At 43.7% G+C, this 27367-nt stretch overlaps 1 protein-coding gene across 1 annotated transcript in view; it reads right to left on the reverse strand.

Moving 5' to 3' along the window:
- Window positions 1–23979, reverse strand: part of PGBD5 (piggyBac transposable element derived 5) — a gene marked incomplete at both ends in the record, with an annotated part of 62501 nt that extends 38522 nt beyond the window's left edge. The window contains one exon of the mRNA XM_084285162.1: window positions 23259–23979. Coding sequence (XP_084141288.1) covers window positions 23259–23979 — 721 coding nt within the window. The remainder of the gene's footprint in view (window positions 1–23258) is intronic.
- Between the last annotated feature and the right edge of the window lie 3388 nt (window positions 23980–27367).

The following is a 27367-nucleotide window of genomic DNA, read 5'->3' on the forward strand; positions in this document are numbered from 1 at the left end:
ACTTGTCTGGTTTGCAGGACTAAGTAATTTGAATGCACATTTTTAATAGGTTAATTTATCCCTTGCCATCTTTCCTGTTCTCATTACTGGTCTGATATTTAGTAGCTCAGAGTTCATAGGCTCAGAATAAAAGATGGAAAGTTTCAAAACCTACTTTAATCCATCAGTGCTCACAACATAACATACAAATCTTAAAGAGGTCAGAAGCATTGCCATTTGGGGCAGGGTGAATCAGATGTGTGAGGAAAAAAAAAAGGCTGTGGAAAAAAAATCTCTTTTTGCTCTGCTGTGCAAAAGACTCAGTGCTCTCATACCAGGTGTCACTGAGGTTCATGACAAAATATCCTGTTACCTTAACAGGCTGAGGTATTACCATATGTATGCCAATCCATATCGTACAGTCTGGAAACAAATCTTGTACAGAGCTAATCCAGGCTTGACTTTCACATTAATTTAACTTCATTAGCAACTGGGCAGACCCCAGGACTCCTGAATCATGCACATTAGCAGTGGAAGCATCAGTTTATGAAACTAGTGATTTAGAAGTCATATTATTGTCCTTTTTGAGCAAAAACCTACCAATTTATAGTTGAGTACAAAGATAGCACATTTAGGTGCATTATAAACAGACACATACCTAATGAACAAGTCTAACCAGAATCTGTTATTTTCTGGCAATTGGGAAGTATTTTCTCCTCTGACATATAGCAAAGCTTTCAAAGAGCAGGGCTTGAAAAGCAAATTAATTCCTTCATCCTAAGTCCAAGCAAGAAGAGACTGTTTTATATTCCTGTGAAGTTACTTCTCCCAAAGTACAAAACGTGATTCTGGGGTCTTATTTAGAGAAAGTCAAAAAATGCTGATGGAGATTTGCTGTCAGAAAACAAACATTCATAAAAAAATATCATGATGTGTTCACGGAAAGTGTCAATTGATGAAATACGGCAGACAGCTTAAACAAATTTTCAGCTTTCTCAAAGAGTACAGAGCAATATAAAGAGCTGGGAGGGTGGTGGTGGTAAAAGAACAACAAAAATCAAAAATAATGTTTTATTATTTCCCAACTTAATTTTTCAGAATTTCTGTTTCATGCTAAGTTCTCTCACATAAGTTTTGGAAGCACTGGAGCTTATCTGGCTTGCCAGAAAAATCAGTTTTCATATCAGCTCTGTTCTTAATGGCCTGGAAGAAATGTACATCAGACCATTCTCAAACCATAGCCAATCTGACAGCCTTATGACAAACCTGTCAAGACAGCTTGAAGTGAGAGCATATAACAGTTCTCTTCTGCATTTTATTCCAGTTTATTTTGGATACTGCCCTCCTGCAGAACCTTGGCAGCAAAGTATCCAGGTCTTTAATGCAGTGTATTATGATGTATGGATTTCATTCATCTTATTAAAAACCAGCAACCAGGTCTTCAATAACAACTCCACTTTGTCAAGCCAAAGGAGTCACCTTAATTTATAGCAGCTGTGGTTCTGACTAGTATTTTGCAGCATGTAGGATGTTCGCATTTGTTATTTTGGTGGGTGAGTCTTACTTCCCCTTAGAACAACCTAGCAAGAGAATTCTGTATCAATTACCAAAACTTGAGCCATGCTGTGGAGTTGCTTGGAGCCCAGAGACACACTAGGAGGATGCAAAGGAAAAAACCACAGAGACTACAGGGCGTTTCTTATATGAGAATGAAAAAATTGGACATCATCTTTCCGAAGATGGGTCTGCTAGACTCTCAGAAGCCTGTGCTTCTGGATGATTTTTTTCTGTATGATTTTTTGCTACAGCACTTCCACCAGACTTACTTTATACCTTGTCTTGGCATTCAGTAGCACACACTTTTTTGCTTTGCATTTGTTTTCAGTCAAGTTTATTCCAAACTATTTAGCAAAGCATGATTTGACTGCATTACTCCAAGCTCCATGAGCAAGCATTTGCCAATGCCTTCGTGTCTGCCTGTAATAACCATAGGCACAAGAACTGTGTCAAACAGCTTCAGTGGAAGGGCACTTTCTCTTCTCTCTCCAGCGTTAAAAACGATTATTTTCCTCATAGCAGTAAAGCGATCCATGCATTGTATGCCAACTTCTATCCACCGTGAGAATGCAGAGCTAAGTCTAAAATGGTCCAAGGACAAGTGAGAAAGGACTGCCCAGGTTCGCCTGGCCCTGAACAGCTGCACACAGCAGCTCCGTGCTGACTCTGGTGGAGAGGCCAGCTGCACTCCCTGGCCTCCCCCTCAGACAGCACTGAGTTACGACAAGTTAAATAGAGAATGTGTTTATTCAACAAACCAAACAGTAACATTTACACTAAGTGGTAAAATTCAGCAAAGCGTTTCCTGCAATGCAAGCTGCTACATACTCCATCCAGGTTCCCACCTCATTTTCTTCAGTGTTAGAGCAAAAACCAGTGTTAGAGCAAAAGCAAAGCCTAGCATGCCAATCTAGAGTGGGTCAGGCAAAGCCATGTCCCTGCTCCCCCTGGCACGAGAGGGGCTCCTGCTCCATGTGATGGTGGCCCAGGATGGCAGTGCCAGCCAGGAGGGTGGCCTGGGGCAGCCCAAATCAGCTCTCAGTGGGGCAGCAAGAACAGGACTGGGCTGTCAAGTGGGATGGTGGAGGGCTTTGGCTGTCACTCAGCAGGTTGCTGCGTGGGAGAGGACACTGCATGAAAGCTGTTCAAGTTCTGGGCATCTTCAGGGGAACAGGCAGACAGTTCTCGTGCCCTTCCCATTGCCTGAATGTACGCTGTGCCAACAACAGCAGATCGGAAAATGAGCACATGTGAGACATGTTGTGGCAGCCTTCCACGGAAGTGAAGCTTGTTGCGGATTTAAGCCACAATGAAAAAACATTTAATTAAGGGTATTTCTTTGTTTACCATCATTTTTTAAGCCCTCAAGCTGTGGGAAGTGAAATAGAAAGACTAAAAAGCCCACTGCAGGTAAGGCTGACACCTTTAATTATACACTTACTTTATTTCTGTGGTGAGATCCTACAACCTACCAATCAGCATCATCAACATCCAACAGAACCTCCCAAACACTGGTACAGGATCTTATGTTTAAAACTGTTAATAATAATAATAATAATAATAAAAAAAAACAACACAAACAACAACAACAAAAAACACTTTAAAGCAGCAGAGACATGCTGAAACAGCACCAGTGTGGGCTCGTGTAATACTTTGCCCATTATTCATTTGACTGTGGGACTGAACATGCTTGTCCCTTCTCAGGGGAATTCCTGCTCCAGCAGCTTCCATGGCAATCATCCACCGCAGTTTTCTATTAACATTTTACCGTACTCAATCAGAGCAGATTCGCTGCTCCTGGCAGTCCAGCTGACACTGAGCATACCTAGCAGGTCAGAGACAACCGTCAACACACTGACTTGATGCATCATCCCTAATACAGGCTTCTGGTACACTGAGCTGTACACTTCTGGTTGTAGGCGCAGCTGTGCACATTTTTCTGACATAAATCTATCTGTGCTGCTTTGTAATTACGTCAGCACAACTTCCATTACTAGCAGAGTGACCTCCATTGCTAAATCCCAGAAAGCTGATTGGGATGGCCCCATGGGGAGGACTCCACACAGGGAACCCTTGCTGATGCAATCCGTCTTCACATCTTTCTCTCCAGGGCTTCTGGTCAGTTCTGGCGCATGCTGTTCACAAATACCATCACCTGCAAGCAACTTGCTCCTTTTCATCATGAGGTATACTTGATGCCAGGACCCTCCCTTTGTAAAGGGAGAGATTTTGTGTTTGACGAAGGGAAAATAGCCAGTATGTTTTTCATGAAAATGATCAGGACATTTAGAAAAACTAAATTAAGTAAAGGTCAACATGCAAGTGACCCATCTAATGAGATGCTGAAAGTTTTCATGTCAACCCCTGCATTTATATGCAAAACACACATATGCCTCTGGAAAATGGACCTCTCACTTTTGAACAAGTCTCATGAGGAAATTGTTTTCTGCTTTGTTCAGAAATTGATTTTTTTCAAAGTATGAATGTAAAAGAGACAAAAAAAAAAAGAAAAAAAGATCATTTGGAAATCCAGACAGCTCAGCACAGCATTTACAGACAACCTGTAGTTCTTTCATGCAAGAACATTCATTTCAGCACAGAACCTTCCAGTGATTCATCTCCATCCCACATGTGCTAAGGCAGCTACAGGATGGGGCTGTGAAATTGCTTTCAGCAGCTACAGCCTCTTCCTGAAGAGGAGGGAGAATAGCCATTAGGAAGCCCATTGCCCTAGAAGTGTTCAGTGCTGCTTCCCATGTGCAGAACGAAGCTCCTGCTGCTTCACCCACTTGGGAAAGGGTGACAAGGCCATGGCACAATGCTCCACCAGGCATGGAGCTGGGGCTCTTGCTGCAGCCCAGCTAGAAGAGCTCCAAAACCGGAATCTAGCCAAGGAGGCTGGTGCCAGGGGCTCTAGGGGATGGTATTCAGGCTCTTTTTCCATGCCTGCTTCCTTTGGGCTGTACCAGCCTCCCTGGGAGGGTAGTGCTCTCCATAGTAAAGTGTGCACATGCATTTCTAGCAGCTTCACAAGCTGCCCAGTCAGACATGGTTTCTCTGCTGTGCTCACCCCAAACAGGGAGGCAAAGGAAGTCTCATCACTTTAGAGACAGTAAGAATGAAATAAATCAACACTTCAGTCACTGGCACCTTTATTTGAGGACACCTCCCCTCCACCAGAGAGGACCATAATACATGCTCATTTACACAGCTGCTTTTAAATTTTGAAGTTCACCACTTTTTATTCTCTCTGTTCCACCCCAGCAGCCTAAAAAACCTTGGGACATGCAGCTATAAACCACGTGCTCCTTGCTGAGAAGGAGATCCTGTGTTAGGTTTAGGGGCACACAAAAATCTAAATATTTTCGTAGGACTACTAACTAGGAAGATGCAAGTAGAGATCATGTATCTGCAACTCTTGCTAGGGCCAACTCCTATGAACCCACAACTTCTCAGTTTCAAGAAACCAGAACATTTCTTCAGCAACAAAGTGCAAACAAAATGCAGTTGTACAAGAAGGTGGATTTCCCATTTGTTCTGCCTGTGCTGACTCCAGGGTGATGCACACCTGTTTACCAACCCCTGTGCCCCCAGGGAAGGCTTTCAGGGAGCAGCATTTGCAGAAAACCAGAAGCACAACTCAGAGCTCAATACCACAGTGAAGTCAGAGTGGGACCTCAAAATATCAGACCCTCAGCAACACTGCACCACTCCTGCAGCCTCTCCCCAGCTACCTCGAGCAGCAGGCCTCACTGCTCAAACCAGGCCCCAGCCAGCCCCATGGCCAGCGCTGGGATGCACAGCAGCTGGGGAAAGTGGAGCAGAAGCAGGCCATGGAGGGAAGGTTTGCAGAGAATATCACGTGCTCCTCCACAGCCTTTCAGAAGAGATGGTGCTTTACTCTGGAGCCAAAGTTTGCCTCCTCAAATGCAGCCTCGCTGTTTATTCTGCCCATCAGGCAGGGAAAAGACTTGGTCATGATGCAGGCAATGCTTCCTGCTAGCCATCCGTCTCACCAGATGCAAACTCAGCACTGGAAAAGGTTCCCAGCTGACATACCTGGAAGCCAATGCATTCCTGGCTCACTAGCTTGAGAGTGAGCTTGCCCTTCCTCCTCCCTCCCTTCCACTCAATGCACTTCAACGTTACAGAAATCACCTAAAAATATGATCACAAATGTACCTGGAGGTTGTCTTTTCCAGGCTTCTTGGGGACTGCCAACATAGTCAATAGATGCTGAAAGACCTGTAGGACTTAATCACAGTAAGAACATACCTCAGCTTATAAAAGAACGAAGTAGCTTGTATCTCTCGCTTCAGACCTAGCAGCAACACAGATTTCATACAGCTGACTTTCAAAGAACTTCATGTGCTCACATCCAAAAAAGCCATAGGTGATGAATGCTGGGTCATATTTAGTAGTGGGATGGAAGACAAGACAAAGCCAATAAATTTTTCTGCTGTATAAAAAACAGGCTCAGACATTGGTTCCTTAAAATCTGCAGGTAATTATGCAGGATGCACCTGCAAGGTAAATTTAAATTAGCATCATGGGAACAACCACTGCAAAATATATCCTTCTGTTCATAAAGTGCCAAGCACTTTACACTGAGGATTCCTATAGAGGCTTCTGGGCATTATTAAAACAGAAATAATAACTTCCTGTTCTGTAACCACAGATTAGGACATTGATAGCTTGAGACCTCAGTAACTGAAGGTTCACACTTACTAGCTGCGTTCTTCCTGTTATATTCAGTTAGAATTTGCTGCCTTTTTTTTGTTGTTGTTGTTTGTTTGTTTTTTTTAATGTTCCCCCCTTTTTTTTTTTAAGCATTGCTCAAACATACAGAAGTGCACAGAAGTGTACAGTCTTCACACGGGGGTTCAAAACAGATGTTTGGATTAATATCCCAGACCTTAATCCTCTAGAATTTGGAAAAATCTTAGTCTGGAACAAAAGCCTGTGACAGGTTAGAGGCCACAGACAAAGTCAATGTCATGTGTAAGGTGATACTTTAACTACATAGGAGTAAGGAAGTTCCTGAATGTGTGTTTTTACTCTGTAAACCTTGGCCCCCCTACTCCATCCTGCACACTGTCACCTGGGAAAATTAATTTTCTTAAAGGAAAAAAAAACATAAGCTTCTGTTTCCATATGAGGCTAGTTTATGATACAACAAAAAGGAGTATATTTACTCAGTGACAAATAACTGGAAAAGTTCCCATTAAACAAGGGCTTTGAATTGTGACTACCACCCAAGTGGTGCTTCCCTTCCAACCTGCCTGCCCACCAAGCCAGAGCAAATATTTTCCTGAGTCAAGGAACTGGGAGTCAGCCTCCCTGAATGCTTCCCTCTGCTACTGACAGGCTGTGCTATCTCAACTTAATCATATCATCCCTGCTTCTGGTTTACCATGCCTCAGGCTGGCACTGGGCTTTGTGTCCTGTTTTCTTTTGTTCCCTTCTGCAGATTCCCAGCCCTCCCTGCCTGCTTGCTGCTATCTGACCCTGACCTTCCCCAGACTCCAGTCCTCTGCTGCTTTCCTTTCCCATCCTCCTGCATTTTTGAGACTGACATACCTTTTCCCTGTTCTCTTGACATTTCACTTAAGTGATGAGATGAGTGAGGTTTATGTTAGTATGAATTCTTTAAGCATGCAACCACAGTTTCAGAGCACTGCCCCTTGTGAACTAAGAGTACTGACGTCTGCAGTCATACGATCACACGTTGCTTTTCTACTAATCCCTTTCTGGCAAGGAGTATCTAGTTATCAGGTAAGCAGCAATCAAATACCAGAACTACATATGACGGAGGTCTGCAGCTGGAGACTTCTCTCTTTCATTTTGAAGATAATGCAACATTACATGGAAATGCTGAAAGCTGTATTCTGTCTCATCTCCTGCAGTCCCTTGGTACCTCAGCCACTCAACATAAAGAGGCATTCAAAATCTAAAGCATGGACTCAGGTTCTGATGGCTTAAAAACAAACCACCAAAAGGGTTAACTACATATTTCTGCAAGTGAGCAAAGGCAGAAATGTGTTCCTCTGCATAGCCCATCCACCTGCCCCACCAAATCAATGTGATTTCATGGCAGACGTGACAACTCACATAGAGCTGCTGTTGCAAATCCCTATATTCTCCTTGGCCAGTCCTTGTTGGCAAGGAAATGCCCAAGACCTGTGTGAGGACTCCTCCTCAGTACCACATCAATATTTACCTAGCACCACATTTCCTATGAGGTATACTCAATTCTCTAGCTGCCCCACAGCTTCCACTTAAATAACAAACAGCTGAAGGTTATCCAAGGAAGCCTCTGCTCTCACACAGCAAAAGTCATCTCTTCATTGTGACTGACATCCAGGCTTCTCTGCCTCTGTAGAGCTGCCTTTTCTATGAAGCCAAGACGTCCCTCCATGCCCTCACTGAGGCACTGCCTCAGTCAGCATTCATTTGTCACAAACCTCAGCGTCAACTCAGGCCTCCTGGAGAGGTCAGCCTATGCTGCTGCTCCAGCCAGGACTGGAGAACTGCAGATTCGGTGCTGGGAACAAATATGCTCATCTGTTTCCAGACCTCCTTTCATTTTCCGATTTGCTTTTTAATCACTCTTTCAATATGGAATCCCACAGGAAAAGGGGTATCTGAAAACCTCAAGTTCTGATTGCTAAGTCTCTCCCTGCTCTCTTGACTCTGTGTGCAGGAATAGAAAGGCAAATAAAGAAAAAGAATATCTGTCTCCACAGGGAGCCTCCTCCTTCCTAAGCCTTCCAGACTTAACTGCTAGAGCTGTTTTTGTATTGTAGACAGATTTTCTCCTTTGCATTGTCCCTCCACTTCTTCAGCCGCTTGTTGCTATATTCACAAAGGTCTCTCATTTAAGCAACGTTTCTCTCCGTTCATACTTTATTTATGTTGACCGCCTCATAAAGCAAAATTAAGAAAAGTAACAGACCTGCTGTGTCTCATTCAATCCCATCAGCTTCTTCCATCATCTCTGATGTGGCTCCTTTCCTTCTCACTAACTGCGAATTGCTCTGAATCAGGAGCATTTTCCCTTCCACATCAAGAATTGATTACATTCCTCCCTCAGGGCCAGGTTCTGCTGTGTCCTAAGTGCTATAACCCCCATCGATGTTTGAGAGGAGAGAAAAAAAAACAGCCTGCAGATTATTAGGAAGGCTGGGCCTGGAGTTTTTATAACCTACTGTCATCAAAATGTTAAGCCCCTTAGGCAAGCTAGAGTGTTATTTATTTGGGGAGGAGGGAGAAAGAATAGAAAAGACAGAAGAAGGAGGTGAGCATGCTGCTTTGCATCACTGCTAAATACTAGGTCTGGTAGCACTCCTGGCTGACAAAGCCAAGCCACTTGACAGAAATTCTCTCTCTGTGTCTGGTCTGAGACAGCGTATAGCAGAGCTGGACACAGATGGCCACAGCCCTGCTTGCTGGGCATTGTCTGCCTGACCTGAGATGAATGTCACATCAAGATCCTCCCATTGGCCTTACAGCAGCAGTCTCCAGTACACAGTGCCACCACCCCAGGGAGTGCACAAGACGATCCATTCTGGTGTAGGAAGAACATTTTTTGTACTGTTAATAAATAATAATATTTTTCATCTTTATCTCATCCTTTTTAATTTCTGTTTCTGTGCATGTTTTATAGTATATGTGATCACATATATGTACAGTAGCACATATATACATTTATAGATAAATTTACATAGATACACAGTACCTGCTCAAAACAAACCTTCTATTGATAGGGGTGCATGATCCTGACTAAGGTCACCCTCACTTCAGCAGAGCTAAGTGTGTGCTTGAATCCTACCAGCTCCAGGAAGGCTGGATCTACCAGTGGGTTTTACACCAGTATAACCAGTATGCTTTCAAATGGAGTCCTTTCCCTTTGTCCTGGCTAGAAAACTGTTTTTCTTGTAAAAAGAGAGCAATGGTATCAACCAAGTACTTTTGCATTGGTATAACAGCTTCCGTGTTAGTACAGCAACATGCTAAAAGCAGACTATGTCATTAAAGCAGTATCACATAGATATACATGGAAAGCTTGGATTTACACATGTGCTTAAATGCTTCCCTGTATTCAAAGCATAATGCACTTTATTAACATCCCTTGACACTTCTTGACTTCTAATTTGCATCACTCACAAATCAGAAGGATGTTTAACAGCCTTGTGTTTTTCTTTAGTGGAAATAAATTTCCAAAGCACACACTCATTGTGCAGTCAGCCATTCAACTTATTAATCCTATAAGCAAGACTGCGCCTGCAATATGCATACTGTTAGGAAAGAGACTTTTTATGGTAGAAAGACATTTCCCTCCTCTAGTCATTGGTGCAGCCTCATCATCCTCCCTTCAGGGCCCTGGAACTGTCACTCAGTAGACTCTGATCACTCTCCTCAAACCTTGACAAGCAAATTACAACCCATGTATTCTTCAGGGAACACAGGTTTTTCCTTCTGATCACAGGTCTTAATGTTAGTTTTTACCACTTATACACAGGTCTGATACCAAAGCGATTACTGCTTTAAGCATTTAGAGTGCTGATTAAAAGCTAGTTAAATGCCATTTTTAAGGAGCAATCCAGTCATACAACTTGCTGTTGAATTTTACGCATGCAACAATGTCAGGCTTTTAAGCTCCTCATATAGTCAAAGCAAACAGGCTGTGCTTTTTGATAAACACCCAAAGGGATCTCTAGATGCCTTACAAAAGAAAAAAAAAATCATTTAAATGGCCAACTCCCTAATATACTACAAGAGAGTAGGCAGAACAACTTCACGGTTGAGGTTGCTTCACTTAACCTGTGATTGCTCTTAAATCCACCTCCCATAGGCATACACACAACTGAGTTTTATCCATCACGAGGGAACAGGGCCAGGAAGAAGACAAGAGAAAGCCTATAGTTTTTTCATGCTGGGGATTAGGTAAAGGCAAGCAAAGTCTTCTTTGCAGACAAGGGGAGACTTGTGTCTGTGCACACTTAAAGCTTTTTACTCCGGAAGAAATATAAAAGCTGGATTGAGGGTACAGAAAGGCAGATGTTTCACATAATTTTTCTTTAGAGTGGAATACATGACAATGCATAAGGCTGGCAATATGAGCATGTGACTGCTGTTTTACAGGAAGCTCCAGAGTTGCACCGAAAGCTTTTTACTTACTTATAAGAAGCAGATAGAGCTGCTTCATAGAGCCAAACTGCTTTTCCATGGTGATTATTCATTTGGCCCGTGTTTATCTTTGTTGTGTTTCACTTTAATTATCTTGACAGTTTTGATCAATTCCCGCTGATCAGCTGAAAAGTGAAACGAGGCATGGTCTGGATGTGGGTTTGCTCTTCCACACAGAGCTATTTTACCAAGTGCTTTGGCAGTACCGCCAGCAGTGCAGTCTTCACTCTCACATTGCATGCTTCTGCTTGATTGTTTTTACCTTTTTTTCCAAATAACTCATGCAAGGGTGATATTCCTGAAGAAGTAGGTCTGCATTTCAAAGCAAAAATCAATCTTATGAAAAAGAATTCAGAGGTACAGTTAGGGAGTTAACTGACAACATCTCCTTTGGGGTCTTTCAGGCTCTAGTGCAGCAGAGACCCTTTTAACCAGATACTTAATTCTAGCCTATAGTGTTTAACTTCTTCTTGGGCACTGGCCCAACACTACACTGAAGTGAATGTTTGTGAGATTAAGTATGTTTCTGGTAGCCCAGTGTTGCTTTAAGCAAATGTGTTAGTGCCAAAGAACAATAGTGTCAAGTGACGGAGTCAGTAACAAAAAAAAAAAAAAGGAATAGCTATAAAAGAATGAGTAGTAAAAAGTATAGCAGAGCCCTTGAAGACACAGCAAAAGATAAATTTACAGACACTGCTTAGGAATGACTTATTTTTTTCTTGAGTTTAAGCTTGATTACTCTCTTTCCCTAAGTTAGGGACAATAGCTGACTACACCACTGGTCACAGAAAGCAAAACTTTCGTCACTCCTTACTTTAGCAAGCATTCATGGTTCATCAGTATGAGTATCTAGGATACAAAACAGTGAGTTCTGCTAGTCTCGAGTAAAGAGGAAAGCAACAGACACTAAAACTTCTTATGGAAACATTATTAAACATGTTATCATTTATTTTTGACTACATCTTCCTGCCTCTAGGCTGGAGGTTGATGTAAGGCTGTCTAAGGTAACTGTAAGCAGGGGAAGAACTAGACAAAAGAGACCCAATCCCCACCACCACCCACAGGACACGGGAGGAGATGGAAAAATATTCTTTAATTCTTCAATGCAAGGAATTTGGCCTATCACTTAGTGAATTAGCCTCTACACTTCTATAACTATCCAAACAGAAGGTTGATTAATCATGGTATAACCAAACCCACAGATAACCACCACTCCTATCAGATCCACAACAAATTTTGTTGAGCTGCACGACATTCCTTCCAGCTTTTTGATGCTCTGAGCTTGATGTTGTGGTGGGTGTGACAGTTGTTCACATATGACATCTCCCACACACTCCGATCTGGAACATCAGCTGGAGCGGGTGTGGGTGAGCAGCGTGGTGGAGGGGCATCTGGCCATCACTTTGGTATGTTAGAAGTACCAACTGTCTTCTCTATGTGATGCTGAACACAAGAACAGGCATAGCCTGGTTTCACATGGCCTTGTCTCTTAACATCAACTAGCTTTTTCATAGCAGGAGATGTTGTTAGACCCTACGGGCTCTTCTCACTACAAGTTTTGTCTAATGAGGATTGAATTTGGGCAAGCCATCTCTCAGCAGGAGCACTTCAGAGGGCTCTAGCCCCCATCACCTCTATTTTCATAGAAGGTAGGTAAGAACTCAGTATCTGGAAGACATTTACCATCTCCCACAGGAATGGCACATTGGACAGAGCAAAAAAAATCACAAAAAGCTTGACTTACTAAGAAACAAAATTTCAACAGTGAACTCCTGCCCCAGACTACCTGCAATTTTAACACAAACAGTGGAGACCTGGTGTCCAGCAGAGCTCAGAAGAATAAAAAAGGAAGTTTATAATGGCTACGCATATGATGTTAAAATGTGAAGTATTAGTAGGATCTATATTAAGATGTAGGAGAAGTGGTCGTTTTTGTGATGGCAAAGGGTTCTAGGAAGCGAAACAATTTGAGAAACTAAATGCTGTAGCAGAGAAGAGCAGGTTAGGAAAAGGTTACAATACAGATTAAAAGGATTCACTAGAAATGGAAAGCTTCAAAGTAAAGTTTTGAACAGCTTTTGTTATACTTGTTTCTCGCTCCTTTTCTGATTAAAGTATTGTGCTAAAGCATTCTCCCTTTAGCTGCCCATTTCAGCTTGAAAAGAAAGAATACCATTTCTCATTTATCTTTAAAAGAAAGCTGACATTAGAACAATTGGCAGCACACTGCTTAACATCAAGCCACTCCAGGTCAACACACAGACCCCTTCTCTCCCTTTTAAGTCAGCCTTTCAGCAAAAGGCCTACAGAAAAAGGCATCGTTTGTATTTTAACATTTGACTCACTCGACTTCTATATCTGCCCATAAAATGCTATCAAATGGTTCTACTTCAGCATATAATACAAATAGCTGCTTTTAGAAAGAACCTAATGCTCATTTAGTTTCTTTGCATTGATTCAGGGAGTGACAGCCAACACTCAAAAGAACAGAAAAAGTTAAAAATTGCTACTATCTCAAAAACAGTATTACCAGTATCAAGTCCATTTCACATTCCTTGAACAATTTCATATTTGGTGCCCAGTTTTACAGTACCAATTCAAAAATATCCACAGCTGAATATTTTAGACCCACCATCTGTCCCAGAAAGCAAGTCACTTTCAAATTTGTGCTTACAGAGCTCTAAGTGGCTTGTATTTACCCCAGTCTAGTGGAATTGTAGAATGAGGTACTTCTGGCTATAGTCCTATAGCTCCTAATCAGAAACAGCTGTGCCTTGCACAGAACAAGCCAAAAGGTTCTTTTGCAAAGTAAAATTAAGAGGAAAGTTAAAAAGAAGGAAGCAAGGTCAATACAATTTTCAGGACACAGATTCGTGATAACCTAGGAGTGATTCAGTTGTTGAGGCAAAGATTTTGCCTTAGTTTTCAGGCCAACTAATGAGGCTCATAAGAGAATAAGTTTCCAAGTCTGAGGACAAGATGCTAGGAGCTGCAATACCTGTGGCAGGGACAAAGATGTAATTCATATGTTACAGTTTAGTACACATTTTTGTTTCTATTCCTCAACTACTCAGAGAACCATAACAAGAACCTAAGTGAATCCAAGTTCAAGGTAACAGCCTCAGCTGAAAAAAACAAATACTTTCCAAGAAAAAGTAGAGACCTGGTGACTTTAAGCTTGTTACTCTGATCTCAATATTTCTCTGAAGACTGAATAGATTTTATAGGAAAGAATAAACACAGACAAATGTAGAGCAGGATGAATTATGCAGCTGCATCATAGACAAGTCACCCTATAATCATACTTGAGATAAATATCAGGAAAAAGAGAAGACCCAAGTGCCAACGGTATTCCTTGCAAGATGAAACAGTTTTGCAAAGTTCACAAAAAAAAAAAAAAGGAAAGAACCAACCTTCTGATCCCCAACCTGTAGACTGGAGAAATATGGGGCAGACATTGCACTGTCCTGGCCTGTCAAGACGGCTGTTACTGCAGATGACTGGACCAGGGATTTAGTCAGGCCTATTCCAGACCTGTGGCTGTCTTCCTCCACAGATCCATCCTCACACTGTCTGTTGCAGCATCATACTGTTTGAGGGTTTCTATCATAACTGATTTAGTTCTCCATCAATTCAACTTAAGCCCCTTATTCCTTTTATTCAATTTCCATAGCAGATAAGGCAGATAATACCCTTTCCTACAATAGTCTTTACTTATCCTCATGGCCACTTAGCTTAAAAACAGGATTCTGAAATGTGGTCCAGTTGGTAGATTCTCTCCTTCTCAGTCTTTTCTCTTCATACTTGACTATTTGCTTCTCACCTGGGGTGGTGACCTGGACTACCTCTCCTAAATAGCACGCCAGTCTCATCACAAATCTTGTACACTCTTCTGTTTAAATAGCTGAGGAGGATGTTTGCCTTTTCACAACAACATGACGCTGAGTCACATTCATCTTGTGCTCAGCTTCAGTCTTCTGTTCCTTTTCTACCTAAACACTACTATTTCTTCCCCTCCATTTTCCATTTCCACTGTTTATCGCTGTTGCCCTCACACTACGTGTTTCTCTCTTGCACTGTACCCTTTTACTCCCCAGGATTATTTCAGGTTGTCAGAAACCATGTGAATTCTGAGCCTGTCCTCTAGTGTACATGGAATCCCTCCCATCTTTTGTCTTATCTAAAAGTTTAATGTAAAAAGTTGGTAAGTCTGCCTCAATTAAGGAAGTCAGCTTCAAATTCTCAATAAAGAAGAAAAAAATATTCTTCCATCAGAACATTTAAGCTTTTGCCAGATCCTCATATAGCATGTTTTTGGAGATACTCAGCCAGACCTTATCAAATTCAAATGGAGAGAGAAACAGACAGCTGCAGTAACAACAATTTTAGAGAGAATAAAATCTAGTCCACAACAGATATCTATTTGGTCAGCAGTTTCTGCATCTGCTCCTTAACCCCCCCCCCCCCCCCCCCCAAGAAAATTCAGTCCCTGCAAGAAACTGTTTGTTGTAATAAATAGCTGTAATATGTTGTAATAAACTCAGAGCAGAGATGGCTCCTGCCTCAAGAAGTTACCCTTGATTCGGTGTATGAAGCAAGGAGGCAAGTCTGATGAAGAACACAATGACAGCTGCGGGTCTCCTCAAGGCTCGGTTAGATAGCTCCTAAGCACACACAAGCACTCCTGGCACCAAAACCACCACGAGCTGATACCTTCTTTCACAGCTGTGATGCCCAAGAAATGGGGAAAAGCCTTTGGCTTAAGAAAATCTTCTCATTCAGTGATCCATTAAGTTATACAGTACTTTGAAAGACTAAATAGTAATTTATATTCACACATATGCTAATATCCATCACGCAACATACCCAGCAAGACATATGTAAGAGCATCTCAGACATGTCAAGACCAGCTCAGGACCCACTTGACCCAAACTGAAGGCAGTTTTTGCCAGGCCACTGCAGCAAGGGAAGTTGTAAGATCTACCAGCCTGCCTTCTGGGGAAGGCTGACAACCTCTTGCCTTGCAATACCACTCCAGTAAAACTGTTCTGCCAGTACCAGGGCAGAATAATTAACCCTAGATGCCCACACCAAATGCCATAAGCCATATGCATAAAAGCAAACGTGAGTTTGAGGAATTTTTCAGGGAATGAACTGACAAAATTACCACTGTCCAAGCTCTATATGAGCAGGGTACATCCTGCAAGCAGACAGCACTATCACAGCAGTGGGAATAGCTACACACCCAGTTACATACCCTAGACTGCACACCTGCAAGTGCTACCCACCAGGAAGTTAGCCAACACCTATCTTTCAAAAAACAGAGATAACTATATGCACTGGATACTCAGACTTTCCACAGCAGTGAATTTCATAAGTAACTTAGAGAAAGATACTCTTATTTCTTACTCCAATTTAATCTATTTCACGCACACCCACCTCTCTGCCATATGTAATCACAGATGAGTCATGGTTATAGCAGCATCTGCTTTTAGTCTTCTGTGGTTTTTCCCCCCCACTAGAAATAATGTTTGTACCCACTGTTGGGCTCACTGTCTTTTAGCTCAGTCCAGTAATGTTCCCGTCCAAGACAACTACTTTCCCCTACCTGTACATACATATGATACTCTTTGCTTCAGTGTCTTCTATCTGGCCTTCTCTAACATGATTTTTGCATCTTCACAGTGCAACAAATCAACCACACTTCAGTTTGCCCAGTTCTCAGTCACACAGCTACAGCTTTGTGTTGCTGGCTGAACAGAAGCTGCTTGTGTTTGTTCTTTATTCTTGTTATAGTTTGTCAGTACAAGTCATGTCCAAGATAGCAAAACCGAAAGCAGGTTTTCTATCAGGAGTCAATAATACCAGTCATCTTCACAGAAAACCAGGGGAGATAATCTGGAAGTACATATACAGGGCCCACACAAACGAAGGAACCTTCCAAACACATTTCCCTGCAGTCCCTCATCCTCAGAGCTCTGGCTTCATTTTTAAAAGGACCCACTCAGTTATGGGTCCATTCATTTTCAGGTAGAGCCAGTGACTGATTAAGACCCTGGTCTTTAAGAGCTTGGATCACCTCTGGAAAGGATGCCTTGCCACAGGAAAGCAAGATGTCAAATGTTGGTATTCTCACACATTTGTCCTAGTCATATATTACTTTGGAGTCCATCTGTTCTATTTTCCAATAGCATGCAGAATTTTTGGCAGTATTAGGAAAGGTGAAGTATTTTAGGGTTACATTCCTCTGATGTCAAGATAAGATGGATAGCTGTATCCAGCATTACCTTCCCTTTGGGAACCACCTTGTATTTCCAAACCACTCAATCCATCTGCTCCAAAATTTTGGAAGACAAGCATGGGACAAAAACTAATTAAAACATCAACATGAACAAGCACACCTAAGATAAATTTCCAGCTCCTTCTAATAGCATCCAGGACAGCTTCTTGTGACCCAGCATCCTATACCAAATTAGCAAGTCGACTCAGCTATTAGCATTCTCAGACTCAGGAGGGAAAGGCTAATTTGCTCTCCAGGTTGACTTGGAGGTATGCAGACAAGGAAAATGTTTGCTTCAGTGTTACTGGGGTGTTGACAAATGAATGCAAGTTATTTTTAGGAACTTATCTACTTCTTTGAAATGACCCCATAAATAGCTGCAAAGGGAAAAGACTCATTTGATGCACTACCAGATCTACAGAGAAATCATATTTACTCCATGAAGTCTAGGCAGTGTCTATGGAGAAGACGTTGATCTGCACAGCTTTGAGACATGAAGGTCAATAGTACTTATCAAAATTAGTTCTCTGTATAAAAGCAGAGAATAGTTTTTTTCTGTGAAGTTTATCAGCAGTTTGTTATTCACAAAATACATGTTCAAAAGCAGAGCTATGGGCAAAAGGAAAGGAATGCAGCTAAGTTGCTCTAAATTTTAGAATTAACAAGGCTGTCAAGCACTTGTATTGCTTCAGTGATGATGGAAGCAGGAAAGTGTGCTCTAAAACTATGTGAAAAGCATATTTACGTTTCCTAAGAGGTATGAAATATTAAGCCTTTGCATAATTCACATATTTAGCAAAACATCAGACCTTTAAGTCATCCTATAAACGATGTACACTACCACTTTGCATATCTTTGTGATGTATTCATTACAATATGTAACAGCATCACAAAACATCTAGGAAGATATAAATAATTTCTACTTAGAATGCAAGAACAGCTTATACAGATACGCCATTTTCCCAGTATTTTCCATCGCTTAGCAAGTCAAAAGTGGCTAATTCTGGTGACAGAAGTAAGCAAGAACAAGTCACAGCAGAGACTTTATTTACTTAGAGAGAATTTGACCTAGATATTTCTGAAACAGAATCTTCCATAAGCAATTAAGTAGCTCTCATAGGTTTACTTATATGCCTGGACTCATTAAGTATTAACCTCAATCTAATAAGACTAAAGCCTTCAGATTCGGTTCAAGGCTTGAACCAAGAACTTTTCCCATCTGCTGGAAAGCTGGCTTCTCATCTGCCTTTCCAAACAAGTTCTCTCTTCTTCATAATAACAATGAAGAAAATCCAATCATGTCTGAATTCTTATCAATGACATATAAAGAAACACTTGCGAATGAACAAAAGAAAAAACTTTTACTGGGAGGGTGGTCACACACTTGAACAAGTTGCCCAGAGAGGTTGGAGGCTCCTGTCTTTGGGAACATTCAGAACCCATTTGCATATAGCCCTGCACAACCCGCTCTAGCTGACCATGGTTTGCACAGTAGGTGTCAGACTAGATGGTCTCCAGAGCTCTCTTCCAACCTCAACTGCTCTGTGATTCTCTGGGCTCTTCACTTACTAAATTGGCTTGGACAATTCTCCCATTTACCTCTTACTACTAGTTAACCCAAAAATCATGCAAACTTTTCATGCAAGTTTTGAAACATTTAAGTTCCAATTTTCATATCACAGACTCAAAAAAGCAAACTGCCTCTCCACTATATGCTTTGGAAGTATTTCTACTACTGTACATGACACTTGAAGTAGCGATCTGGCCTAATGCAATGTAATACCCTGTTAATTAGGCAGAGCTGCTGAAATATACATATTTAAATTTGAAGAGACGTCTGTGAAACAGATCACTCAGCTAGACTGCTGGAAAAAAAAAAACACTACCGCTCACAAACCAAATACTAGAGAGTGTTTTATGCAGAAGCCGTTGCAGACAAAACTATATCTGGTTAGCTCCCAGAAGGTGTGGCTGGCTCCCTGCTTCAATGTAAAGCTGTGCCTTCCTTCCCTGACAGCAGCTGAAACATGCTACCATCCTGCATGCGGGCTCATTTCCTCTGCCAGGTAATGCACCCTTGCTTGTGCAGAAGATTATCTTTCATGTACCAGTCATGATGGAATAAATGATGGTTTCCCATAACCTGGTCTTTTTGGCAAAAGAGTACTCTCATAAAAAGTATATTAAAAATTACTTTAAATATTAATTTAAACCTCTTCAAGGAAAGCCTGATTGCTAGACATGCTCTATGCAACTTTTCCTTGAGCGCATGCTGTTCTCCTGAAGCGTGCTCTCCAAATACGGTAACTGCAGCACATTTTGTGTTTGACAGAAATACCCTGAAGTCCATAAAAAGGTGGTTATGCTCTCCAGATGCAACCTGTTGAGCAGAAGCTGTCACACTTTCAGCAAGGAACATTCTTAACATTTTGTTCTTGGGTCTAGGCCTAAGAACAGACCTGTGAGAACACAGAAATTAAGAAAAACAGTGGCACTAATTGTGTGTAACTTTGGGAACTTCAATTTTTTTTTGTGTGCTCAGGCTTCCCTGCTATTGCTGCCACCATAAAACATGATCCCTAAAAGCAGGAGGGCTTTCACATCTGGGATCCAATTTTCTGGTCACTGAACTACATCAATATAAGCAGCATTGGGCTCTAGGAAGAGAATTGCAGCTACCCCAAATTAGGAGCACCAAGCTGCAGCAGTGCCAGGATATTTGCACCGCCTAAGACCCTCCCCAAAGAAAGACCAAGGCCAATAGTTCCTTGCTTTATACAACATTTCCTGAGCAGATTACTGAGCTAACAGAGGAAAGCACTACCCAGAGCCACCCAACTGTTTCAGGAAATAGCACAACAATGAAAAGAAGTTTGAGGCAGGAGCAACCAGAAATCAAGACTTCGTATTGAGTTACTAGCACTTGCTAGATTGTCTTTAATAATAGCTGCTTTCTCTACTTTTCAATTCCACGTTCCCCATCCTAGCAGCAATTTGTTCCCTTATTCTTTCTGCACTTCCACCATTAGCTCTTTCTTGCCCTCAGAGGAAGAGAAGCCAGAGAAGCTCCTAGCTATGCCTCCTTGCAGACTTGAAGTCCTGTCTGGCCAGAGGTCAGGCCTCCTCTCCCAGAAGATTCTCTTTGTAGGTCCATTTCCCAACAGATCCCTTCTACCTTCCCGTCACAGTGAGGCTTGGAGAGGATGGGAAGTTCTCCCTTTAAGAGCACGAGAAGGGAGATGCCAAAATCGGCCTGGATCCAACATTTGATCATGGATGTCATCACCCTTTCAAACACACATATTGACCCACCCGCAGACCTGCTGGAGGCAGGCATTCTTTCCTTTCTCAAGGGAAAGAAAGCATTTAAACACCTGCCTCCAAGATCTCCTATCCACCACAAATCCCAGTACTTCAGAACTCACTTTACTGCTTTGATATCTGTGACAGGCACTCAAGCTGCCTTGTTTCCTCAACCTATTTTAATCAGAACTGCATAGTGCCACTAGTTACCAGTTTGAAAGCCGGGGCATCAAAATACATCTTGTTTTCTTCTCAGCAACTAAAGAAAATGATTTTGCAGAACAGCTTAACTGGAAATAACACCAACAACCAGCAAACCATCTGTTTTAACCTCAGTGTTAGAGTTAACAGCTATTTTGGACTTGCACAAAGGAAGTCAGATAAAGCTATTCGTGTTTTTGTTATTTCTTTCCCATGGACTCTAAGCACCCATTATTTTCATTAAAGGTAACAGAAACAACAGTAACTGCAGATGCCTGAAAAGTGGCAGAAAACAAAACTCAGGGACACAAACAACATTAATTCAGTGTTGTGCAGTGATACCAGTCACTTCTGTCCTGACACCTGAAGTTGATCCAGACCCTTCCCTGCCTGGCAGCACCTGCCCCATGGGCAAGGCAGGCTTCACCATGAACACACAGTGGCTGACTACAGATTGAGGCTGTCCTGTACCACCTCACACTGCCAGCAGCCGCAGCTGGGCCTATACTGTGCTTCTGAGATGAAGCATCAGTTAGCCTGATAATGCTAGGGACTATTTCTAGGTATGAATAAGACATCGGGCTGGGAAGGGAGAGACACTACTAAGTAATTTGTTTCTTAAAACAGAAAAAAGGGAAGCAATAGGATTTTCTACTTATATCTAAAAAGACCGCAAGAGTATTGTAAGTGGCTCTTCTTCATTTTCTTGATAGCTTTAGCTCATTCTTATTAATTATCTTAAACCTTTTTCTCTTCCACATCCTCCCTTTCTTAAAGGGGCTGTCTTCCAAACCAAACAGCTTGACACTAGTTTGAGCCTAGTCAGCTTGACACTAGTTTGAGTCTAGTCTGACTCAAAAATTTATTTCCAGCACTGACGTAGCTGAAGTCTCAAAAGATCTCAGTCTACAAAGACTCTTCCAGCATCAGATGATGTCAGGTGCTTGCCACTAGGATACTTCTGTTGATATTTCAACCAGAAGATCACACTCTGAAGTTTTAGTTTTTGTTCTGATTTCAATTCTATCTCAGTCTCATGAAAAACTCTTCCTTTCAAGCTCAGAACCTGGAAATGGAGGATTCTTTCATCCAACGATTTTTAACTGAGAGAATGGTTTTGTTAGTGCTGCGTGCCTACTCCTGCATTTCTTACTTGTATGTTTCACTACATTTGACCAGCAGGGACTCAAAGATGTGTTGTCACTGCAAGAGACAGCTGTCTTCACCTTGACTAGAACCTCTTTTTCAGTGGGTACAGACCCAGTCCCTTAGGTCAGAACAGTGTCTGATGAAGTGACAATGGTGCCAGTACAAGTAGATCCACGCTAAGGATATGATACATGCATGGCCTAAAAACATTTAATCTACAGACTAGAACTACGAGAGTTTAGTTGTACAATGCAGTAGTTTCTGTAGTCTGGAATTTGAGCAGCCAAAAAAAAAAAAAATCACAGAGGGTACACGCTTCACACACATCAAAGCACTACACTATCTGAACTCCTGCCAAACCAAATCACCATGCTATGAACAGCATGTAGCATCTATCATCATCATTATGATCAACGGAATGAAAGGGCAGAAGCAACCTCTACTCTGTCTATTACTGGGAGGAAATATTCACAGCAATACCCATATGCCCTTCTCAAGAGACTTCTGCATCTATTTCTGACAACCATAGATCAGACTCTTTCATTTCAAAGGAAATTTGAATTCCAGAGTTAAGAGGTCAACTTAATTTTCTTTCCCAAACCAACAGTAAAGCACCAACACCAGTTCTATGTTACAGCGTATATTACCATAAAGTAATGACATTAAGAAATAAGCCAGCAGAGGCAGAGAAATTGAGTGATAACTGATGCTGAAATAGCACCACACCATGAAGCCTATGGTCCAGTTATCTTACATACGCTTACGAATGAGAGTCAAAACAGAGTTCTTTGAAGAGGCACATCAGCTTGGCATTTAAGCATTTTATGGTGTCTATAGACTTCTGGAGTTAGAGGGAAATGGCAACTTCTACTTGCCCATCTGTCAGTAGCATTACAGAACTCTCCGGGTTTCAGTGCTAGCTCCAACTTACTCCCCTCCATCCCATTCCTCCAATGGGTTTCTACCAGTCCCATCACACCAATTTCAGCACACTACGCCAAGTGTAGCAGCACTCACCTGCATTTACCTTCTAACGAAGGAATTAAACTCTAGGAAAACAGTGAAGACGGCAACCTGAAGACTGGCAAGCCATCCATCACCTCGGTGGAGGATGGCAGCCGTCCTCGCACCCAGTTTTGTGCCGCAAACATTTTTTGACACCTGAGCTCCTCACAACTAGCGAGGTGTTTCCGCAAAGCCTTTCCGCCACGCCACCCACCCGGCTGCTCAGCCCTGCGGACAGGCACCTTGCAATGTCTCCCTGCGGACACCAGCGGGGCAACTCAGCCCTAGGGCTCTCAGCATCCCGGCGGGGTCACCCTCTCACCACTTGCTTTGGCAGGAGAGGTTCAGGCGAGGGGTGGAGGCCGGGACCCGACGAGCCGAGGGATGCCCCGAGCATCCCCCGGGGTTGGCGCTGCTTGTGACTAAGCACGCCCGCGGCCCTCAGCGGCCCCAGCAGCCGGGCTGCTCGGGGGCAGCCCCAGGAGACGGGACCCGACCCCTGCCACCCCGGGGGACCCCCATGAGGGTCCCCAACCCCCTCCCCGGGTCCTTCTCGCCGCCGCCCAGCCCCAGGCCCCCCTCTCCCACCGCCTACCGCTGCCGTCCTTGAAGCGGGGGGGCGGCACGTCTCGCAGCGACCGCGTCCAGCCCCCCTTCTGGGCGCCTTCCTCCTCCTCCTCTTCCTCCTCCTCCATGGGGCCGGGGCCGCCCGGCATCGTCCCCCCCCCGCCTCCAGCCTGCCGCTGCCGCCGCCGCTCCGCCGGCCTGGGTGCTCGGCGCCGGGCCGCCCTGCCCCGCGGGGACTGCCCCCCGCCTTCCTCCTCCTCCTCCTCCTCCTCTTCCTCGCCGCCGTCCTCATCGTCCTGGGAGGAGGCGGCGGAGCGGGAGTCGGCCGAGGTGCTGTAGAAGGGGTTGCCGCTGCTGTCCTGGCCCGACTCCCCGAAGACGTCGTCGGAGATCTGCAGGCTCTCGTAGCGGGAGCGGGCGGCCTCCAGCAGCGACAGCGCCTTCCTGCGCGCCGCCCCGCCGCCGCCCTCCGCCATCATCTCGGCCGCCGCCAGCAGCCGCCCGCGCTCCCCTCGGCCCGGCTCGGCCGGGTCCTGCGGCCGCAGGCAGCAGCCCAGCAGCTGCAGGGGCTCGGGCACGGCGGAGGGCAAGCAGCGAGCGGGGGCAGCCCCGCCACTGCTACCACTGCCACCACCACCGCCGCCGCCGCCACCGAGCCCTGCCTCCCGCTCCCGCCCGCACCACCCGCCCCTGTGCGTGTGCAGGGACATGGGGGGAAGGAGCCAGCTCAACATCTCCAAGTACCACATCCAGCCAATTACCGCGGCACTCCGCGCACGGGAGGTGGGGTTATATGGGCCAGCGCCGGCCGCCCACGGGCCGCCCCGCCGCCCGCCGCCGCTCCGCCCATTTAAAACCACAGCGCCGGGCTCGGGGCTGCCGCCGCCGCTGCGCCGCGCCGCCAGAAGGGGGGGATCCCCATCATCCCCATCATCCCCATCATCCCCATCATCCCCATCATCCCCATCATCCCCATCATCCCCATCCCCATCCTCATCCTCCCCATCCCCATATCCCCATTCACCATCCCCATCCCCATATCCCCATCCATCATCCCCATTCATCATCCCCATATCCTCATCCACCATCCCCATCCCCATATCCTCATCCATCATCCCCATATCCCCACCCCTTCATCCCCATCCCCATATCCCCATCCACCATCCCCATATCCCCATCCCCACATCCCCATAATCCCATCCCTTCATCCCCATCCCCATATCCCCATCCACCATCCCCATATCCCCACCCCTTCATCCCCATCCCCACATCCCCATCCCTCACTCCCATATCCCCATCCCCGTCCCCGCCCCGTCCCGCCCCGTCCCGGAGCTGTCCGCTCGCCCGCGGTGCTGAAGGCGGCCCCAGCACCCGTGGCTGACCCTAAAAGCACGGTGGTGGCGAGGCATCAGCGAGGGAAGGGCTGTGCCGGTTAAACACGGCTCCCGAGGGCAACCTAAGGGTTTGTTAAAGCAGCCGAAGTGTCTGGTTATGCACAAGTCAGAACGGTGTGTCTGATGTTAGGGTAATGTTTGAAATCCCCAATCAAGGTTTATTATCATTACTATTGGCTTCCTGCTGTGCTGGTTACTGTACAAACTCTCATTAAGAAGACAGTCCCTGCCTTCCCTCTCGCCGACAGCCCACCCTTTCGCAGCACTGCTCTCAAAATAAACATCCATTGGATTCTGTGGAATGGTTGCGTTCAACTGGGGTGGAGGACACACACATATAATTTGCATTTTTGATGCAATTCTTTGGTGTAGGTTATTCAGAAAATCTGTCAGCGTTACAGATTTGGCAAATTTTATAACACTGAATCTTTCTGTCTTTTAAAAATGAAGATTATGTCCTTCCAATGATTCTCAAGGACTCTAGCACAACCTATGAGATGATAAAAGTTGGGATGTATAAGTATTTAAAAATTCAATCTTATGTTCTATTCAGATGTTTTTAAATTGCCATGACATCATTAAAACTTTAGGGTTCTGTATAGTGCGTACAGCCAAGTCCAGAGAAAAGAATCCATCTTTTGAGCACCTTTAAGCAAATAGAAAAGCCCAGTGCAATCTGAGGTGTGAGATTTAAGCCATATTTCTACTTCTGAAAAATCTCAAAAATGTCTTATTGATTATATTAAAAAATTACTAAGTTTATATACAAATGGATTTTATGGATTTTTCCTTTTTTTTTTTTTTTTTTTTTTTTTTTTAACTGCAGGATCTGCCAACTTAGCCTGTAATGTGGGTTCTTCTCATCTCTGGTCAACAGAAATCATAGCTCTGTAGGCCAACCTGCCCTTTTAATCACATCTATGCTACCCTGTTGTCTTCAGAATACCTATAACAAATTATCATTTGAAGACAATGAGGTTGCAAATCTGCCACTGGAGGCATAACTGGACTGGCAGAATTGTTCTTGCTGGTATCGACAAGTGACCAGTTTGAGCCTCATGAGTCCATTTGGACTGGCAAGTAGAAAACAACAGATTACTTTTTCCAAATGTTGTCTGTTTCGTATGCAGTACCCATGAAACAAACAAAATGCAACAAAAAAGTGGTGCACTCTGATGACCTTTTCACACAATGATTTTTAAGGAAAAAAATATAATTAAAGGTCTTGACAGGTGTTTGTTTTTTTGTTTTGTTTTGTTTTGTTTTTTGGTACTAGAGACATGGATGGACCTCTCCATCCAGGTGAATTCATCTCTGCATGCAGGTTTTATGAGTGTGCCCTTGGACATTGAAATGTCTATAGTGTTTCTATTTTTTCAGTAAAACACAGCAGCAAGAAGGACTGCTCTGAAGACCAGGACAGAAAAAGAAGGCTTGCCAGGATGGGCTCCCAGTGGAAGAATTAATGAGAACAGTCCAGAGATCAAAGAAACCCACACAGATTTTCACAACTGCTGGTTGCAGCAAAGACAATTTCCCCCACTTCCAGCACACTTCACTCCAAGTTCTCATTACAGCTGGTTGAGGCATACTGCCATGACTTTCACTCCTACTGGCATGCCAGATGCCACAATTTCAGCTTTCATTTTTTGAAGAGAATGCTGGAAACAATAACTCTGGGACCAGACGGCTACACCAATAGGGAGCAGCAGGACTGACCCTTGCAGTTACCAATCCAACACAACTTTTTAAAGATGGAGTCTTCTGCCATATATGTGCACCTTTTATTGGTGAAAGTTTCCCCTCTTTCAGCCTCATCTATAGCTGTTCTGCCTGTCTCACAAGCAGAGAGACTGCTTTGAGTTTTTCATGAATGCACAGAAGGGTAAGATCACTTTTCTGAGAGAGGGCCATAGAGGGTCACACAAGGGCTCTACGCACAGGATTTTAGCTTGCATTATTTGCTGTAACACATAGCTGTTTGAGTAGTTGTCCTGGTTTCAGTTAGAACAGAATTAATTTTCTTCCTAGTAGCTGGTGGAATGCTGTGTTTTGGCTTAGGATGAGAAGAGTGCTGATAACACCCCGATGGTTTAATTGCTGCAGAGCAGTGCTTATACCAAGCCAAGGACATCTCAGCCTTTTGCTCTGTCCTGCCAACAGGCAGGCTGGGGGTGCAGTAAGAGCTGGGTCTGTCCCCTGTTCTAACTGAAACCAGGACAGTAGTCTTCTCAGAGCAGCTGTATAAGCTGCTGGCTGGATTGCCATAACCCAAAATAAGGGTTCTAGATTGTGAAAGTTGCTGCATATCAAATGCTAATAGTCTTTTGATGAAAAATAATTATAGAGAGGCAAAGAGAGGAAAGGTGATTCTAATAACGTTCTCATCAGGTTGCAGGGTTTTGTGAACAGTCAAGAAAACAGTCACCAGCTTGTTGATTGAAAGAACAAATTATATAAACCTAATGGGACATTATACATATAGACGTGTTTTCTCCTTAATCACTTGCACTTGTGTTTAGCTGCTAGAAAACATTACTACAGTAAACTGACTTTTGTATCCATGACAACCTGTGGATCCACTTTTTAATTTGTCTGCAGAGAAAATGCTGGGATTTTTTTTCCTTGAAGTTTTCTATTTTTATTGCAATAGCAGTGGTGCCTTCTATGTGCTCCTTCTGATCATGCCAGCTTTCAAGGGTAAGACCATGATAGGCCTGAGCCTCTCTCATCTTGTGCAGTA

Source organism: Netta rufina, assembly GCF_964035555.1.
Source record: "Netta rufina genome assembly, chromosome: 3".
In the NCBI taxonomy this organism is placed as follows: domain Eukaryota; kingdom Metazoa; phylum Chordata; class Aves; order Anseriformes; family Anatidae; genus Netta; species Netta rufina.